Below are 19,299 nucleotides of genomic sequence, written 5' to 3'. Positions count from 1 at the left end.
AATATGACTTAGTTATTTTATACTTAACTTATTTATTTTAGCATGTTTTATAGATTTTTAACGTTTTCTATGTTTAATAAATGTATGAATTAAATATGTAGTGGTACGTGTCTGGTTATTCCTATTTAACCAACTACTTTTTTTATGTATGAGGTAACAAGATACTTTATTATAAGTCGGTGGCTATTATCTCTGTGATATACACTAAATATTATATGATTTTCTGTCAGGGAAATACAAAACTACAAAGTATTTTTATATTATTATTTATATTTTACATAAACCGTAAAAAAATTAAAAAATAGATTTATACGCCATTTTTAGGCTAATGCTCATACCAAGATATCATAACAAACGATTTATGGAATAAAGTACAAACGCTAGAAAATAACGACAAAAAATATAAGTTTTTTGTTGCTGCTGATGCTAGTGGTATAGTTTCGATTAAAAATAATTTTGTTAGTGTTGATTTTCATTCTGTTTTTTCTTCAACAAATCACGTCTGGTATTTTCTGTTTCAATCAATTTACGTTTTAACTTCAGCATTACAGCATTATTACGTTTCTGGAAAACAAAAAGAATAAAGAAAATGATCTTCTGTTATTGCACTTTTTACCGCACTATTAATGATAGGTATGTAAGTAACGCAAAGATTTTATAAAATTTTGTAATAGATTTTTCTGTACGATTATGGAGAATATATAAATATAGAATGGAGAATATATATATAACTATCTACTTATCAACTGAAACCTTCGTTTTGTTTTTTAAGAAAATTTCCAATGTAACGATTACGTCATCTTAGTCACGATATAATTGCTTTGTACCTATGTTATCAAATCGTACGAGAACTATTACACAAATCATAAGTTATCTGCTACTGGGCCTGCCTTACTCATAATTTTGTGAGTTTTGCATTCATTAACGTACATTCTTAACATAATAAAATTCATACTGTCTTTTATCTTTTTAATTCTCACATCTCATTTTTTTTATTGTTAATTACGTAAATTATTTTTTAAATAGTCGTTTAGTGTACAATAATTTCAGGCGGGTGATACTCGGCACCCGACCCACCGATGGGTATGTGGTCTTTAACGTATTGGTAGGTATTTTGTTGCTATATGCTAAGTCTTATAAATATTAACTAGCATAATTACTTTTAAAACGACGCATTCTTGTTCTATAGCCTCGCAATCATGTTCGATAGCTGCGACATCTTTATCCCGTTGTTTCTTATTCTTGGCCGCTTCTTTTTCTTTCTGTTTTTCTGCTTCCTGTTCCGCAGCTTCCTTTTCTCTCAATTCTCGTTGGTAATTCTCTAGGACTCTGCACTCTGAAATATAGCGCCCGATAGTTTCGTTTCAACTAACTAAAATTAGGCATTTTGATAAGTTTTTACATAGGTGATAATGGATTGAAGGATCCCCTGCGATAACTACGCTACTGGTGTTCGCTATAGGAACTGGGCTGTGGAAGGATGATAAGATGAGGATTCGTTACACTTCATGCTCGTCTTATTATCCTTCTTTATTACTTCCACGATAATGATTATTATATTATTATCTAAAAATTATTGTTCTATAAGGTTTTTGTATAAAATTAATAAAACAGATCACGTAGTGTTTTTTGTTATTAGTTATTAGTGTGCATTGTTTTAAACTTTTTTTTATTACCTGCATTATTTTTAACTATAGAATCTTAATAACATTGAAATTTAAAAATTAATTGTGGACATATTTCAAGCATTTGCTAATCACTATTAAAACTATACAAACCTTCAACAAATAGTTCATCAAAACCGCGAACTAAATTGCGAATGTTATTCATTTGTGCAGTTATTTTTGTCATTTCAGATGTAATGCAAATGTCGATCATGCTCAGTTGATGGTTACACTGTGATACTTTGATTAGCACCATCTAGAAAGGACAAATATTTTTTTAACGATCTAGAGACCTGAATTTATTACAATCAATGTTCCATTTAATCATCAGATCGGGTCACACATACAGTTTCACCACTTCTCCACTTCTGCAACAGCAAATCTTTTCTTTTTATTTTTCTAATGTAACTTGAAAGACCAACCAGCTTAAAGTCTACCCGAAAGTTCAGTGATAATCGTCACCTATATATTGTAGATAAGTAGCCTAACGAACATCTTGTCGTCATGTGACACTACGCGACGGACGACTGATCGTCATGCTTTCATATATGGAGTGTACAAAGGCAGTATCCCTTAATCATCATGATTGTAAAACTAAAATAATTTATTGGCTATTAAGCATCATTAATGAAAAAATTGAAAATTTAATAGTCTAAAACTGAAATTCAACGTTCTGCACGCAAAAAAAAAAAGCGCGCGGGCGATACTCGCACACACACACACACGCCAAACACTTATAAATTATAAGCATTTCTGAATATTTTTTATGTAGATTGTCTATCTAAAAATTGTGTTTTTGCTGTTAAGAAGTAATCATTTGTTTTTTATTTCAATTGTACCTGTACATTGCTCTGGAGATGGGCGCAAATAAGTTTTTTATAAACTAATGTTTACGGCAACATGTTATTCAAATAATTTTGTATTAGTTTAAATAAATTCTTAATTTTTTCTATTATTATAATTCTATTATTTTTTTAATTCTTAATTTTATAATCTATACTAATATTAAAAAGAGATAAACTTAGTGAGGTTGTAGGTGTAATCTATATCTATATATATAATTTATATCTATATAGTCTATAATAATAATAATCGACCGATAGAAACAATGAATACAAAAGTTTATACCGTGCGAGGAATCGAACCCACGACCATCAAAATTAAGGCGGTGTGCTAATCCGCCAGACCACCGAGGCCGTCGTGTCTGAATCTAATGAACCCAGTGTGAAAATTCCTTTAGTGTTGATAGTCTATTTATCAAGGTTACGAAAAACAGGGCTGTCTATAGACAGGCCCCGCCCGCCGCCGTCCGTGTCCCCGGGCCCCGTGTGGGCAACACGGTGCTCATGCCATGGGCGGCCAATTCAAACACCAACCTTGACAACATGACCACTGAGTCAAGTAAAATGACAATAATACTAATTCGACATATGCATTCTGTGTTTATATATAATGTAAAAATGTTAGCGGGAAGGGAGGCGGTGTTAGGGGACGGCATTTATCAGTCTTTGAAAAAAATGAAAATTTTTTCAAAGACTGAAAAACATTTTTTAGGAAAAAATTAAAATCCGGGACTAATGAAAAATGTAGCAAAAATAGTAGCGCAGGTTAGCAAGTATTCAGTAAAAACATATGTTATAAAACAAGCTGTTTAGTGTGGCGGGTAAAATAATTGAGGTTAGGTTACCTCTAGTTGTTGTTTTACGAAGTTTAAGTCCCTGCTTATTGTGTCTATTTCTTCAGAAAACAAATGCTCCATATTGCGCAATTTACATACGTCCTTTTGTTTATACAGATTTCGCCTAGTAGCTGTATTAATAAGAAATGGAAAATATCAAAAATAAATTAGTTGATTTGATGATTGTAATTATGATTTTATAAAATAGTGGCATTAAACTGAAATAATAAATAATTATATTAATTAATGCCATGGAACTAAGGTTTGAGATGTTAAATTGCGTTAGTATAATTTTAAAATTAAAAAGTATATCGAATTTTGTTTTCTTATTAATTCTTTAATTAATAAAAGTACTTACAAAGTAAAAACTTACCAGCCAACAATTTTAATTTTAAAGAATCGTTCCCCGCTATTGACATTTTACTAAACTGTAATCAAAAACGTTTTCTTTAAGTACCCACAAGTAATAGGATAATTATAATCTACAGATACTCTAGAACTGTATATGTATTTTTAATGTTACAGTGTTTAATCATTTTAAAGTAAGAATACAGTTAAAACGGCTTTTTATAAATAAAAATAGTGATTCCGTTAAATCTAATGTTGCGTTCAAATATAGGCGCGAAATATTATCCAAAAACTTCTAGCGTCTACCCTTTTTTATCTTAAAATGTAAGAATTAAGGTAAGGAAAGTTCCAATTTAAATGTTTATTATTGCGTTATTTATTTGTATTGAGGTAACTTGAGCTGCTTTAAAGTAAGTTTGCAATTTAAAGCAATTTCAGTAAGTATGAGATTTAACTATAAGAATTCTGTCTGTTATAAAAACTTTAACTTTAAGATGAATGAATATATATGTAATAATATAATATAAACTGTCCTATTCTTTTTTTTTTCTGGCTTGGCACGTTGGTGCATTTGCCAAACCCTCCTATTCATTTGTATACATAGTTTTTAATGTATTATCTGTACTGTTACTTGTTTGATTTAAGCCATCTCTGTCACTGTGACATAACAAACTGTTGCTCTACGCTGTTCTGTTACTTCTGATCTGTGCTCATGTGCTGTTTAAATGTGTTTGCGTTCTATCTTAATTTTAAATTTTATGGGTTTTAAATGTTTTTCTTCTTACAAAATGTAGATACTAGCAATCCTAAATCTTAATTATATATTTCTTATTAGTAAATATTAGTATTGTCACTGTAAATTCTCAAAAATGGTGTCAGGAAATACGAGAGTGATACAAGTAACCAACATTGCACCGCAAGCGACGAAGGATCAGATGCAAACCCTCTTTGGTTATTTGGGTAAAATTGACGACATCAGATTGTATCCGACCATTAGAGACGTGTCTTGTCCTGTACAATCGCGTATATGCTATGTAAAATACTACGATTCTGCAACAGTAAACGTTGCGCAACATATGACCAATACCGTATTCATAGATAGAGCGCTGATTGTAATTCCAATGCAATCGGGGGAGATACCAGATGAGCATAAGGCTTTAGAGATGTCAAGCAACGGTACCCTGGTACCCGGCCTAAGCAGCGTGGAGCCGCGTCTTCCGGCACATGTTATAAACGCGTTAGAAGGCGTGCCGCCAAATCAAGTTATTCAGACTCATGATCCTAAAATAGTAGCGGCAGGATTACCACCGTACCCGCCACTCCCTGCGGCCTATGATTCTAGGAAAATTGAAGAAATTAGACGAACATTGTTAGTTGGTGAATTGGGTGAATTGACTCATCAACATTTGGTAGACCACTTTTGCCAAGCTGGAGAAGTAAAGTACTTGCGCTTCTGTGAGCGAGATGCCGACAAACTCAAATACGCATTGGTTGAGATGTCTGAGCAGGAAAGTGTCATAAAAGCCCTACAGTTAAATGGTTCTACTGTGGAAGGCCAGACTATTAAGGTTAGACTTTTAGTATATTATAATAAAAAATATAACCTCAAGACTAGTTAACCAGATATAGTTGTCATTGATATAGACATATATTAGTAGGGGATAATGTAATCTTATGGATGATAATGGAATGGTGCAACTGGCTATGATAGCTGTTTACACTGGTTGGGCACTAGTGAAGAATGATATGGTGGGTATGAGGTCAGGTCAGTTAGCCAATCTGGGTAATTTCACCAGGAATTTATCACTAAGGTTTCTAGGAACCATGTGGAAGTCAACCTAACATTGTACATTGCTAACAATGGGGTTATTAGTCTACTTTACTAAGAATCCCTTTCCTCCAGTGATAATAGATCATACATTCACTAGTACTGACAGTATATGCTGGCAGGCCACAAGTTAAGCATAATAGCATCGAATGAAGTTGTGTCAGTTAAGTGAGCATACCAAATTCACCAGGAATCTTTTACTTTCTGGGGCTCCATACATAGGTCAACTAAGAGAATTAATTGCTAGCTTATTAATAATCCTTTCCACCAATTAAAGACGTAATCAACTGCCAATATTGTGATGAATGCAATACTTGATATGCTAATATTTCACTTGGTATATTATAAATTCAATGTTGCATATAGGGAGCCTAAATATCAGAATCTTCGACTAATTTGATGTGTCATTACCAGATAGTGTCAGAATCATAAATTTGAGCTCAGGTTACTTTTTCAGTTTTTTATTTTATTTTACTTTTCAGTGGCAATTGCCATATTAAAACGCCACTACATTTTGTAGGAATACTTTAAATTACATTTATGGAAATAAAAATTAACACAATACAAATACTATTTTAACAATTAACAATATGTTTAACCAATTAGTCAAAAGTCATATATATAGTTATTTTATCTCATTGATGTTTTGCAGGTACACCATGCAACTCAAGCAATATCTAAGCCACAGACGAAGAGCAATGAAGCAGCTCAGAGAGAGATAGAGGAAGCTATGTGCCGTGTGAAGGAAGCTCAGAATCTTATATCCGCTGCCATCGATCCTGTTATTGGCCTGCTTTCTAAAGACAAACGCAGGTATGTATAAATTGTACAAATATATATGTGATAAGCAATTGATAATATTTTAATATCCAGTACCATGTTCAAGTCTTATTTATTTATTTTAGGAATTTTAATTATGTAAATTTACATGTTAGTAATCACATTGCAATAATCCTGTGCCAATGAATAAATTAAATGTGGACAATAATAAAAGTATATATGTCTAATGAATTATCTGTGTTATACACACCCAAATGTCGTAATTTAAAATCTGGTGAACAAAAACTAAGGTTGTGTTTTATTATATTTATATACCTAACTAATCTAATTAAATTTACACATCTGACTGATACTGGAATAGGAACAAGCGATACCAAACCTAAAATTAATCATTGTAACCTTAGTAAGCTTACTCTTTGCCACATAGAATTTAATTTTCCGGAATGTCGAAAACTAATATCTTAACCCAATCAGTGATAATAATAATAATAAAATAAAACTTAACATAAAAGGAAATAAAAAACAATGCTAAGAAATAAATTTGTACAATGAATAGATACAATAAAAGAAGAATCAGTATACTGTTTACTATTCCACTTATGCTCCAATAAGTGGAATAGTAAACAGATTACTGATTATTCTTTTATTGTATCTTTTACATTTAAATAAAATGTATAATCAAAGCTTTTATTAATACTTTAGGACACGATCGCGGTCTCGGTCGCGTCGCCGCTCGCGGTCTCGATCTCGTCGATCACGCTCGCGACACCGTAGCAAGCGGTCTAGATCACGATCCCGTCATCGATCTCGAAGGTCGAGATCTCGTCATAGACACCGTACCAGGTAATCATTTTTATTCATACAATAAAATTAAAACAATTCATAATCCAATAAGTTTCTCGAATAGCTGCTAGTTTTCTCATATCTTTCAAAATTTCTTATTTCTTTAAATAATGAATTATTTATTAAAAACATTGCTTTTTAGGTCGCGTTCTCGCCATCGTAGTTCCCGACGCTCACGTTCTAAGTCTCGCCACCGCAGCACACGTTCCAAGAGAGACCGCTCAAGAGATAAAGATCGTGATCGCAAAGACAAAAAGGATACAAATGATAAAGAGAAAAAAGAGAAGTCTAAATCACCTGCTAAGGAGGTTGAAAAGGAAGAAAAGGAACAAGTCAAACCCGAAACTGTTGAGACTAACGGACACGGTTCCGAAGAAAAATCTAAAGCTTCCACTCCAGCAGATGATAAAGAGAAGGAAGTAGAAAAAGAGAAAGAACGATCGCCATCGAAAAAACGGGAGAGATCACGATCACGAGAAAAGAAGCGTGATCGTTCTCGTTCTAGAAGATCGCGATCCCGATCGCGTAGAAAACGCTCGCGGTCGCGTAGAAGGTCAAGATCTCGTGATAGAAAGAGGTCGCGTTCTAGAGATCGCAAGAGGACGAGGTCACGGGACAGAAAGAGGTCACGTTCGCGGGACCGAAAGAGATCCAGATCCAGAGATAGAAAAAGATCGAGGTCTCGAGATAGAAAACGGTCTCGTTCGAGAGACAGGAAGCGATCTCATTCACGAAGCCGTCGATCTAAAAGCCGATCCCATAAAGACTCTAAAACAAGTGATCGGAAGACCAGAGATAAAAGCCCTACTCTCCCTACTGTAGAGGAAAAAGATAATTCTGTAATTGAAAATAAAGTTCCAGATATAGGGGAAGAAAAGAATTCACCAGATAATATGGATATCTCTAACTCCCCATAAATTGTTTAAGTACGTGCTTTGCCTGCGCATGGCTATCATGCATTTTTTTTAGTAACTGTTCCATGAAATTTCTATAATTTTTTTTCAGTAATAAATGACGTGACCATAATTGTTTCTTTTATTTTCCAGCGTATTCAGAGCTCATTTAGACTATATAGAACTACTTATTACTTTCCTCTGTCTTTCTGCCCAGAAAAGTTGGAAACACAAAGTGCATTAAAAACTATTGTGTTGATAAATATAATGATAATAAATATGACCTATTTGTTTTGCAATCTTATTTTTTATGTGTACTTAAAACTTACGCTAAAATAAATGATAACATATTTACAATTAAGATAAAACATTGTAGGTATACGTTATCTTTTCGTACGATTGCAAAGTCAAAATAGCCGTATAATAGAAAACATTTTACGATATTACTGTGATACTATTATGATTTGTACATATTCTAGATATGGGAATATATCCATTTATTAAGAAAATAGTAAATATTCAAGTAAGGTGACAGAGTATCCGCCTGTGTTAACGGTATCTGACATACCAGCTAAATACGATGAGGATGAAGTCAGGTTAGTCTACCCATTGTGACAAATTCATTAGTACTACCAATACTAACTACGATAGTTTAAGGACCCACGTGGAGGTCAAACTGCCTCTGATTATTAATCTTTGTAGGCGAGATAACTGCTTTGCTCTAGGAAGAACCAACAATTACTTTTCTGCACTGAAGTGATTGTATTTTTGCTTTGTTTCGGTCGGAAGGGTAAGAAGTATAAATGGTAATGGTATGCATCATCAACGGTTTACGCCTATAGACGACAGTAGATTTACTCTGGTGGTATTCTAAAAAAATGCAATTTGCTGTCAAAGAAAATATTTTTATAAAGCTTATTCTGATTTCAGACAATGAATATATATTTATTTCAATGCTTCGGTTCATCAGTTTATCCTGAGACAGGCCTCTAAAAATTACTTAATGTTAATAAAAAATACTATGTTGTAGGGGTTTCTAACAATTATAATATATAATATACACTACTACATACCTGGCAGTTTAAAAATTCATACAATTGAATACAAACTTATTCTCGACAACCAAAACGATTTCATTGAAAAATCTGAAATAGATCCAGTTTTAATAGAAAACACAAGAAAGTGGTTACAGAAAGGTGAAGCACCTTATCCTGGATACTGTCGGGCGCCGGGAAGCAGTGAATGTTTGCCTATACTCTGCAACTGTGATAAACTACTACAAACATGGACAAGAATTAAAGAAGCGGAAAGAAATATTCAGAAACATTAGATTAAAAATGGTAAGATATAATAAAGATTTAATGTGATATTTTAACCTTCTTCAAATTAATTTGTTGTGAAGGGCTATTTTAAATCTACGTCACACATTATTTACGGAGTGGGAAAGAGACACCGCAGTGTGACGGGGTGGTGAAATCATAAAATTTATTTTATTAAAAAAAATTAAATGAAATAACACCAATTTCGTAACTTGAATTACTCTTCTTAGTAATTACCACAGGTGAGAATTCACGCGTATGAGACTCAGAGTCGTCATGTAGTTGTGTACATAGGTACACACACGTATAGGTACCCTTCCTCACTAGTGACTTCATATATTTTGCAATTTCACATAAATAGAATAAACTGTGAAATTACAATGTTATTATATATTTGTTTGTAGTAATTAGAATGAAATTTCTGATTATTTTCTTAAATGTGGGTTAACACATATGATGAAATATAAATCTTATAAAAAAGAGGCTCTACTAGAATGTCGGTCTAAATACATAATTTATTGTATTGCAAGTATAATCAGACTAAAAACACATAAATATACTTCATTTTATTTTATTTTGAGCTTATACAACTGAGTATAATAATATATAGTTTATTTTTACACAGCCTACATAAAACCGCAGGTTTATAATAAATAACCATTCCTTTTTAACGGTTTTAAGACATCACCGTACATTCATATTTCCGCAACTTATTTGTGTGTACAATTTTATTATTCTAATTTATAATTAAAATATAACTTGATGATAATGTCTCGTTCTTTATATGAAAAGATGTATGTAATAGATTCATGCGGCGTGTCAAATTAACTGATGGAATGGCGATGTTTGCCACACTATATGATAGTAACGTATAATATCTATCATATAAAGAGAGATGTGCAAGAATATTTTACCACAGCCAGGCGCCCTGACACGGCTTACTTTTAAATGGTGTTATGTGGTTACGAAACATAATGTTTATATAGATGCTCTCTCAATTCATCTGCCATGACGTCACACCCTTTGTCTATAGTTGTATCTTAAATCCCTCTAAAATATATAAAGTAATTCATGCATGGAAATATAGATAACCAACACAAAATTTCTTTAGAATTTACAATACCTAGCTTGTATGTTTAATTGCAATAGAATTTTTAGCAATTATCTTTTATTCCATACTAAAATATTCATAATCATCACAGTTACTTCCCATATATATATATATATATATATATATATATATATATATATATATATGACGAGGGTGTAAAATTCACAAGGATTAAATAGCAACTGTCAGTTACACGTCACTTCCCAGTCAGGGCGTTTGTGTTTCAGCTTCCATTAAACCAGTTGGCACTTGGATATGGTCAACGGGATTGTTCAATATGGAAGTATATCATGCATAGCGTAACGCCACGTCCACTGCCGCGCAAGAGCTTCGAACCGCGGTCGGTTGCGGACGTACATCTCACCCACTTCCGGTTCCATGCACACCTGTTAAAATACAATTTACGGGGTAATCATACATTACAAGTTTTCAAAAAATTATCTTATATGAATTAGTAATTATGACTTCGTTATGAAGAAAATAAATACCGGAAACACTGCATAATTTGTCACTTTTTTTCAAAGTTATGAGCTCCAGACTAATTTGTTTTAGTCTATCATCTTATCATAAAAAGAAAACATAATTTTATTGTAATTACTTACTTGCTGCCAGGCATAGCTTCAGATACGCAAATAACTATAAGTCGAGCACGATTATTTGATATTTGAACATATTTCAAAGTCTAGCTGGTTCTTAAGCACACATGAAATCGTATAACGCTCATGTGTATATATTTGTGCCTAAGTCCAGTACCGTTGCATTTTTATTTGCGACAACATGTGTAGCAACTTTAAATCTTTTGAAATCTTTCAAGACATATCACGGGCGTAGCAACAGTGGGGCAAGGTGGGGCGGTTGTCTAACCCTGGCTCTGTACCTGTAAGATACCTAACCAAACCTAAAAAATAAATCATCTAAGTACTAACTACGATACTTAATATCTGTAAGAAAGTTCATACACGACAGTCGACACAAAAAATAACATTCGAATATTTGGATACAGTGTGCTATAGGGTGTAACCATTTTGTATGAATAATATAATTGGGTGAATACTGCGTATAGTTTGCTAGTTACATAATATATTAGACTATTGGCCCACCCTTAGCCATAGCCATGACTAGCTACGCCCATAGGTCAACATACTTACAGCGGTGTAAGGGTCGGTGAGCAGACTCTGAATTGATATGAGCACTTTGCTAACGGTGAGCGCCAGCGACCAATTGTGGTGAACGGAGTCAATGCCGACGTCGCCGTGGCGGGATACGTTGGGATGCAAAACGCGCGTTAGGAACCGCACCACCGGTGGACTCATTGGGTAACTGTTCATCAAAACATCACGTACTGGTTAGTACAGACAGAATGCCGACGCTTAAAAGGCTTAAATCCAGCCACCTGGACGTTATTGCCCCCGGAGTGGATGCCGGGGCAAAGGATTTCGCCTCTAGGCCCCAATCTTCACCTGCCTAGGGGGGTGCTGATGACCAGTCATTCATACATACTTCTTTGTACACGGCAATGCAGAACGCCGATTGATTTAGTATAGGCTAATTGCCACACAAAAGCTTCGAGGGTGTGATAATAAATTAGTCATCGCGCAGCGGATGAAATTCGACCATAATTAATTTAAATTATAAGTTTCAACATTATTAAGGTTCTATTATCAAAGATTATACTTTTATAGCACTGGCAGTCGTACAGGCAATAAACAAAAGTGTACCTGTATATACACTGTATGCGTGAAATATGGTATGTAATGTTTTCTTATTGCATAAATTAAAAAAAATAATTGCACATCTTCTCATAAAAAATATTATATATATTAGTGTGCCAAAATTTGATATTCCTCCATTCGAGCGATTTTCGTGAAACGGGGTACGATGTTTTTGTTTCATGTATTAATATAATGATAATAATATCTTAGAACAATTCACATAGCGCCTTTTAGACTCAAGTTAAACAGAGCTTGTGTACTAAACAACTGATATAAATACATAGATTATTAGATAGACATTTTTTTTAATACATACACAATATACAAAGAAAACAAGCAGACAGTTTGGATGTATTTTATGTATGTCCGGTCAAACAAAGATACTTATGAATGCAAATATTTGTACCGCAAGAAATCGAACCCGCGACCATCGGAAGTAAGGCGGTGTATAAACCGTTATATAAAAATAGAAGTGCCTAGTCACTTTAGAGTGAAAAAGAATTATCAATATTTGATTGTTGTACCACCAACTCGTTGTCTAATCTATTACTTTTATTACCTATGCTTGACTGGTAAAAAATACAGCATAGATAGTCATATGTAGTATTACTTTTGCATTAAAGTTAAATAAATATTATTAAAAATACATAGTCATGGTTGTCTTTGATTTCGTCCATTTTGAAGACTGCATATTTTTACACAACCCCTTTACATTTCACATAACATGATACAACAACAAAATCTCTTAAATTCAGTACATAACCTAACATTTGAGGTAACCTTCTATTATTTGTACCTATTTCAAATTACTGCTTTACGTAAATAACAAATGTGTATATATATTATATACAGTATTCACTGCAAATAAGTCACACTTACGAATAAGGTACTTGAATATATAAATAGAAAACTCCGCCCTCGTATGGCGAGCCCACAGGTCCCGTAACGCTGGCCTGCCAGTGACAGCATTTTGGGTCCAGTGGTGTCGCCGCTATGCCTTCAGGTGGATCATTTCTTAACATCTATAATGTCGCAAGAATAAATTTATTTTACTAAATATTTTTTATTGTAAGCAACAATTGTAATACTTTATTATTTGAGACAAATAAAGATGATTAAGTATATAAAGTGTCTTTTTCAAACTAAACTGCAAGAAAATATAATATATCTTTACATAACATAAAATGAGGTCCCTTTCACTGCCTGATCGCTTAAATATTTTAAACTATGCAATGATTTTTATTGCAGTCTTTAGCAACAAATAGAGATTCAAGAGTAAAGTTTATATGTATAATACACGTACATCCGTACGTAGGCCGGAGCGGGTAGCTAGTAATATATGTATAAAATAGATTGTTTACTGAAATCTCCAATGTATTTAATTTCAACAAATTCTTATATTTACATTATTTTTAATTTGTACATATCAAGATATTATCTAAAGCATATAAGCTAGATGGTGTTGTTAATATTGTGCCTAAACTTGTAATATTTCTGTCAACATTTTTTACCCTTCAATAAGTTTACGTCTCCACTAAGATAGATTTAAATTCAGTATAAAAACAGTCTACTCTGCGACTCCGCGTCGAATTACGCGTTACTATAAGCCATGTAGTACACTACCAAATAAACTAACTAATGTACAATGTATAGTACAATCATTTCACCGGTCTACTCACTACCTAGACTATACTATACTATAATAAACTAAGACACAACACAATAATACAATAAAGTAAATTATGTAGCGACACCTCATCTCATCACATACAATTATACAATGCTACAGTGGTGAGTGGTGAGTACAATCACCGTGCTACAATATTACTTCTAAGTGAAGTTCTAAAACTCACCTTTAGTTCATTTCGGAGTCTATTCCTTCGCCATGCGTTCTCTTCGCCGTCGGGCTGAGCTTGCACGCACATTTGTACTAGACAATTACGACAGAAACTTGATTCCACCAATGATTGGTATTTCTGAAACATTATAATTAGTGTATCCATGAAAAACAACACATGTAATTATTATATAGAAAGGGTTTTTAATTTAAGCAGTTTTTTTAATTGTTTTTAACGCTACCAAGTATTATCAATCAGTATTAACAGCATGGGCGAATCTATCTAGGAGCTTTTTGGCCTGCAGCCCAGTGCCCCGAGGACACAAAGGGCACCCGATCTCCATTGAAACGACATTTAGAAAATAAAAAATATGTAGAATGTTAAAACCTATCATAAGGTTGGCAACCCTGAGATCAATCAACACATACAAATGCGCGTCTATCGGAACGGGGAATTTCTAGTAGCTTGTTTTTGGTCAGTGTATATTTTTAGGTGAGTTATTAGGTACGCCCCGAAGTAGATTAAGCCCAGAGCCCCACAAATTCACGCCCCTGATTAACAGAATAAAAACAAGTTTAGTGTTAGTAGTTAAGACTTGGTTGCATAGGTATTCAACTTCAACTTTCAAATTCAACTGAATATTTATTTTTAAGTTCAAATGAATCAACAGTATGGTAAATTAAATAGTACCCCCATAATAGTCGTCAGCCATTATTCATGATGTCACTCATCAAATCAGAACAAAACTTGCAAAACTAGCACAGTTGATAACATAGTAGACGTAGACGAGATACACATACATAAAATTGTGTCCTTTTATTTATAATATTATTATTGTACAATAAAGTATTACAAACAAACAAACATACTTATATAACAAAGATAAAACATTACAGACCCTACTGCTAATCACAGATCACGTCAGCCTGAGGCTGCTTTAAAGTACCTTGGTGAATTTGCTACAATGGGTTAACTAATCTCACTTCATGTTTAATCTTGGTAGGTTAAATAAAGGAGGGGGAAAGGGGATTGTTAGTAATGTGGACTGTTTACCTTATTGCTAGCAATGTACCATGTCAGGTTAACCTCCAAATGGTTCCGCCTGGAAACCATCGTAATAAATTCATGGTGAATTTACCATGGGCTAACAGACCTCTCACGCTCGCATTTTATCATCTTCATAATAGAATGATCCATAAGAAAAAATGAGGTTAGTTAGCTCATTGGTGAAGATGGTTCCTCACTACGATATTAGTATAATGCATGTTATCCTTTATTTTCCGCGTTTAACCTCTAATTTGGTTTGTGCATAGATGCCAGTGTATACTGTATCTCTACATCTACATCCGGTATCTCTAGTAAACACTAGTCTTTATGTTTTTTGTGGAATAAAATGTAAACAATAAGGAAATATAATGTTCAATAGGGCTAAGTACCTTGTGCCAGTCGATATTGGCAACGAGCGGCCTGAAGAGCGGCCAGCGGGTGGCCGCAAAGGTCGCCCAGCGCGGCGGAGGCACGCGCGCCCGCACCAGCCGCCACCACCGCGAGCACACGCACGCGCACGCGCACAGCGACATGTCGTCCAAGTAGCTGAAGATGCACAGCAGCACTGAAATATGTCAGTATAAATAAATAATCCTGGATTAATAAAAATTGACAGCGCCATCTAGTCCCGCGGTAAGTAGAGCTTGTGTTATGGGTACTAGACGACTGATGTATATATCCTTGGACACAAAGCCATCTAGTCCCAAACTAAGCAGACTTATGTTATGAATATTAGACGACTGATATAAATGCTTGATACATTATTATTGTAAATACATTATAGATGGTCTCTGTGGTCTAGCAGTATAAGACACCACTTTTAATCTGATAGTTGCGGGTTTGATTCCTCGCATAGCACAAATATTTGTATTCAAGAATATGATTATATAGATTTATATTTGTATCAGTCTGGGTGTTTCCATACATAACAAATATCTGACTAAAAATATGTTAGTTTCAATTTGAAACAATACACAATAAAAGTAACATTGAAATTTCAATAAGTTATTTTTCTAACAATATGAAATTCAGTTTCCTTAATAACATATTCGGCCTTATTACAAAAAGATAAACCTGGTTTAGCACTACTAATAAACCATTCACCAATGTATTCCTTATTACAAAATGAAGTTTATCTCTAAATCGTGATTCGTCTATGGTCTAAAGTTAGACCTGCGATGCCCCTAGTTTAACAGTGGTCTAAATGCAAAAATACAAACTCCATTTTAAAAATTCTATTGTAAGTTGTAGTTTTTGGAAAAATATTTTAACTAAAAATATTTAAAGCAAATTTTACCACAATAAAAATAAATAAAAGACGTTATTTGTTATTTTTTCACTCATTTGACTTTGAAATAGTCACCATTCGAACGATCCAATAAAAATATCTCGCCATTCCTTTCCTCCGTATAGGACTCCTACTTGTAATTTAAAACTGATTTTCAGCCTAATAGTACATTAATAAACATTATATATTAATGAAATAGTTATAATGAAGACCTAGATAAATAGAAATAAATTTATTTTTAGTTTATACATTTTTCTTTGAACTAATATTATTTTTGATCTTTTCAGTTTTCTGGTAAAATGGAACGTAATTGTACGGTGACAGACATGAGTGACTGATTTCTGTATGGAATACATAATGAACGATTTAACTGTAGTACTAAGTAGTCCTCTGTTAGATCTGGATTCGTAATAATGTTAGGTTTATTCCAAGTATTAACATTAGGAATGGTTTAAACCACGACCATTTAGACCACGTTTCGTCCGAGTTTTAACAGATTTTTTGTAATAAGACCGTTAAGTTTAACTAGCTTTTGCCCGCGGTTTTGCTCGCGTTAATTTATCCCCTTAGGGGTGGAATTTAACAAAATCCTTTCTTAGGTGATGCCTATCGTGATAGTATTGATAGTATCTTTATGCATGCTAAGTCTCAGCCCGATCGGTTTAAAATTGACAGTTTCATAGAACATTTCATCTCTTATTTTTTCACATCTATGTTATGACGCAGGCATCAAAGGCAAGGGGAAAAAATAAAATTGAAATTTTATTTTAAAACTGAAATTTGGCCAAATTTCAGCCCGATCCAACCTGTGGTTTGGGCTGTGCATTGATAGATCACTACATCAGTCACCTTTGAGTTATATATATTTAGATTATATGCTTTATAAACCATTATATCTCACCACATAATATTCAACTGATTATACCAATCCATCATAATGGCAATGTAATCATTTTCTGGCACTTTAAATCAGTTCAGTTTGAAACTATATAAATTGATCTAGTCATTATTTGATGATTTGTACACAAAATGGTATGCTCTATTGCCTAAAATTATCTATTTAATAATAATAATGTTTAATTTACAAATACACAGTGGTATTTAATAACTTGAGCCCTGTTTTTGCCCTAACCCTATTTTCAATATATTTGAAAGTAGATTTGCCTAAAATTATGTAATTACATAATATAAAAATTAATATATTAACTACTGAAGTATTTAATACTGATTTAGTAAATTTCCAAAACTACATGATTTTTATATACTGTTTTAAATTTGCCACAATTATTATTTATATCTATAATTATTATAAATAATGGGATTTTACCAAATTTTATATTAAAACCGCAAACTCAATAAAAATAAAATGTGGTAAGATCCTGTGATTTTTACTAATTATTATTATATGTATAATGCCATTTATTCAAACCTTCAGATGGCAGCTGCTCTACAAGGCCTGGAGCAAGGTTGTCAGGTGGCCATGGTGTAGACAAGGCTTGTAATGAACGTGCCAAGCTAGGTGGCTGTGGTGGAGGGCCCTGTCCGGCACGACTTTCACCTACATGTGCAATGTGCCGAGTGCTGCCACTACCACTAGCTGAACCGCTGCTTCCACTACCACTGCCACTGGCCCCTTGACCACTCGCTCGACTTATCTCATCCTCTGGACTTGTTTCACTATCTAATGAGTTCTGTAAAATGTTTACATATATAAGAAAAAACACTATTGTTGCAGATAATTTATCAAATACTAGCTGTTTCCACGATTTCCGCATGGACTTTAACTTTATTTTTCTAAAATAAAAGTGGCCTAAGTTACTCCTTATTAGATTAGCTACCTGCCAAAAAGGTCCCATTAAAATCAGTCCAGCCATTTCAGAGATTAGCCGGAACAAGCAGACACTCCAATTTTATTTATATGTATAGATTAAAGATATTTATCATTCATTAATATGATAATGAGAATTTACAGATGATAAATATTTGTATAGTTATCAGGTTTAAGATGTTAGACATAAATCCTAAAGTAAAACTACAAGGATACATCCTTATAATTAAAAATTCAATCTGCTGATTCTTCTGAAGGGTAAGATAGTTAATATAACTTTTGTATCAACTGCCATAACACTTCAGGGTTCTTAGGCCCTAAAAGAAATGTTGTATGTGTTGATAATAAGGGTGTTTACACATTATATGGTTATTATTTACCACCTGTGGGACCTATAATACAAAATAATTTACTTACTCTGTAATTCCACAAAGTGATTAGAGGATAGGGTCTATTCATTCTTCTATCCAAACAAAAGTTTAAATCCGATGGTTCATCATTCCCAGAGTCACCATCATCAGTTTTCTCACTGCAGAAGTAGGAAGTTGGAAGATAGGAGGGAAAATCAGGAAACAAAAATGAGTGGCATGTTACACACACTGGCTCTCCAAAACTAGGACCGTAGTAGCCATTGCAAACATAGCATGTAGTATTCTGAAACATAGAGAAAATAGTTATGCGTTTTAATTAAATTTTGAAACTCATATATCTAATAGTTTAAAACAACAAATAAACATACATTGAATTCGAATTCAAGATGAGGTTCCATTGGAGTTCCAGTTGTAAGTTTATCGCCATTGTCTTCGAGTTTCTTGATATAACTTAAAAATTCAGGACCGACTGTAGACATTATATCAACAGACTAGTTCAAGACACCACAATGTTGGTTATTCTAATTAAAATTTAAAAGGACTCATTAGAAAAATTAAAATAATATCTATTTATTATTATGACAGAATTTGATTTCAGTATTGATAACGTAATCGTGTAGGTCTCTGTGCGTTCTGTGGTAAGGATTGTTATGACATATACAGATGTTGAAGAAGTAAGATTGACAATAGGTTGAATGATACTTCTTCTGATTTAATCTGTGCTGTTGTGCTGTGCTGTCAACCTCTATTT

The 19,299-nt window shown here is 33.4% G+C and overlaps 3 protein-coding genes across 3 annotated transcripts; 1 reads left to right on the top strand and 2 right to left on the bottom strand.

Annotated features, from left to right (window-relative positions):
* Positions 1–2: 2 nt before the first annotated feature.
* LOC131848960 (uncharacterized) lies at positions 3–4,092 on the bottom strand. The gene is made up of 5 exons (XM_059198931.1): positions 3,716–4,092; positions 3,352–3,473; positions 1,779–1,920; positions 1,161–1,336; positions 3–564 (listed from the first exon to the last, which is right to left on the bottom strand). The coding sequence occupies exons 1-5, from the start codon at positions 3,759–3,761 to the stop codon at positions 460–462; spliced, it is 591 nt and encodes a 196-aa protein (XP_059054914.1). The 5' UTR covers positions 3,762–4,092; the 3' UTR covers positions 3–459.
* Positions 4,093–4,372: 280 nt separating this feature from the next.
* LOC131848959 (probable splicing factor, arginine/serine-rich 7) lies at positions 4,373–8,192 on the top strand. Its single transcript, XM_059198930.1, has 4 exons — positions 4,373–5,258; positions 6,171–6,331; positions 7,001–7,141; positions 7,284–8,192. Exons 1-4 carry the CDS (start codon positions 4,560–4,562, stop codon positions 8,056–8,058), a joined length of 1,776 nt encoding a protein of 591 aa, XP_059054913.1. The 5' UTR covers positions 4,373–4,559; the 3' UTR covers positions 8,059–8,192.
* A 2,406-nt stretch (positions 8,193–10,598) lies between these two features.
* On the bottom strand, positions 10,599–19,173 carry LOC131848951 (uncharacterized). Its single transcript, XM_059198915.1, has 8 exons — positions 18,917–19,173; positions 18,595–18,831; positions 17,779–18,040; positions 15,451–15,626; positions 14,030–14,152; positions 13,056–13,198; positions 11,613–11,784; positions 10,599–10,850 (listed from the first exon to the last, which is right to left on the bottom strand). Exons 1-8 carry the CDS (start codon positions 19,025–19,027, stop codon positions 10,737–10,739), a joined length of 1,338 nt encoding a protein of 445 aa, XP_059054898.1. The 5' UTR covers positions 19,028–19,173; the 3' UTR covers positions 10,599–10,736.
* Positions 19,174–19,299: the final 126 nt, after the last annotated feature.

Source organism: Achroia grisella, unplaced genomic scaffold (genome assembly GCF_030625045.1).
Source record: "Achroia grisella isolate CSIRO2021 unplaced genomic scaffold, CSIRO_AGI_Agris_v1 utg6051, whole genome shotgun sequence".
Lineage (NCBI taxonomy): Eukaryota > Metazoa > Arthropoda > Insecta > Lepidoptera > Pyralidae > Achroia > Achroia grisella.
This window is presented reverse-complemented; position numbering and strand designations above follow the sequence as displayed.

Bases quoted from the DNA above. Each gene is read 5' to 3' on its own strand.
- LOC131848960 (XM_059198931.1), bottom strand. From the start codon at position 3,761: ATGTCAATAGCGGGGAACGATTCTTTAAAATTAAAATTGTTGGCTG. The intron at 1,921-3,351 runs GTAACCTAACCT...TGTCCTTTCTAG, and splicing joins TCGTAAAACAACAACTAGAG to ATGGTGCTAATCAAAGTATC. The intron at 565-1,160 runs GTAATTATGCTA...TTTGTTTTCCAG, and splicing joins AAGAATGCGTCGTTTTAAAA to AAACGTAATAATGCTGTAAT.
- LOC131848959 (XM_059198930.1), top strand. From the start codon at position 4,560: ATGGTGTCAGGAAATACGAGAGTGATACAAGTAACCAACATTGCACCG. The intron at 5,259-6,170 runs GTTAGACTTTTA...GATGTTTTGCAG, and splicing joins TGGAAGGCCAGACTATTAAG to GTACACCATGCAACTCAAGC. The intron at 6,332-7,000 runs GTATGTATAAAT...TTAATACTTTAG, and splicing joins CTTTCTAAAGACAAACGCAG to GACACGATCGCGGTCTCGGT.
- LOC131848951 (XM_059198915.1), bottom strand. From the start codon at position 19,027: ATGTCTACAGTCGGTCCTGAATTTTTAAGTTATATCAAGAAACTCGAA. The intron at 18,832-18,916 runs GTATGTTTATTT...TCTATGTTTCAG, and splicing joins ATCTTGAATTCGAATTCAAT to AATACTACATGCTATGTTTG. The intron at 11,785-13,055 runs GTAAGTGTGACT...TTTGATGAACAG, and splicing joins TATATTCAAGTACCTTATTC to TTACCCAATGAGTCCACCGG.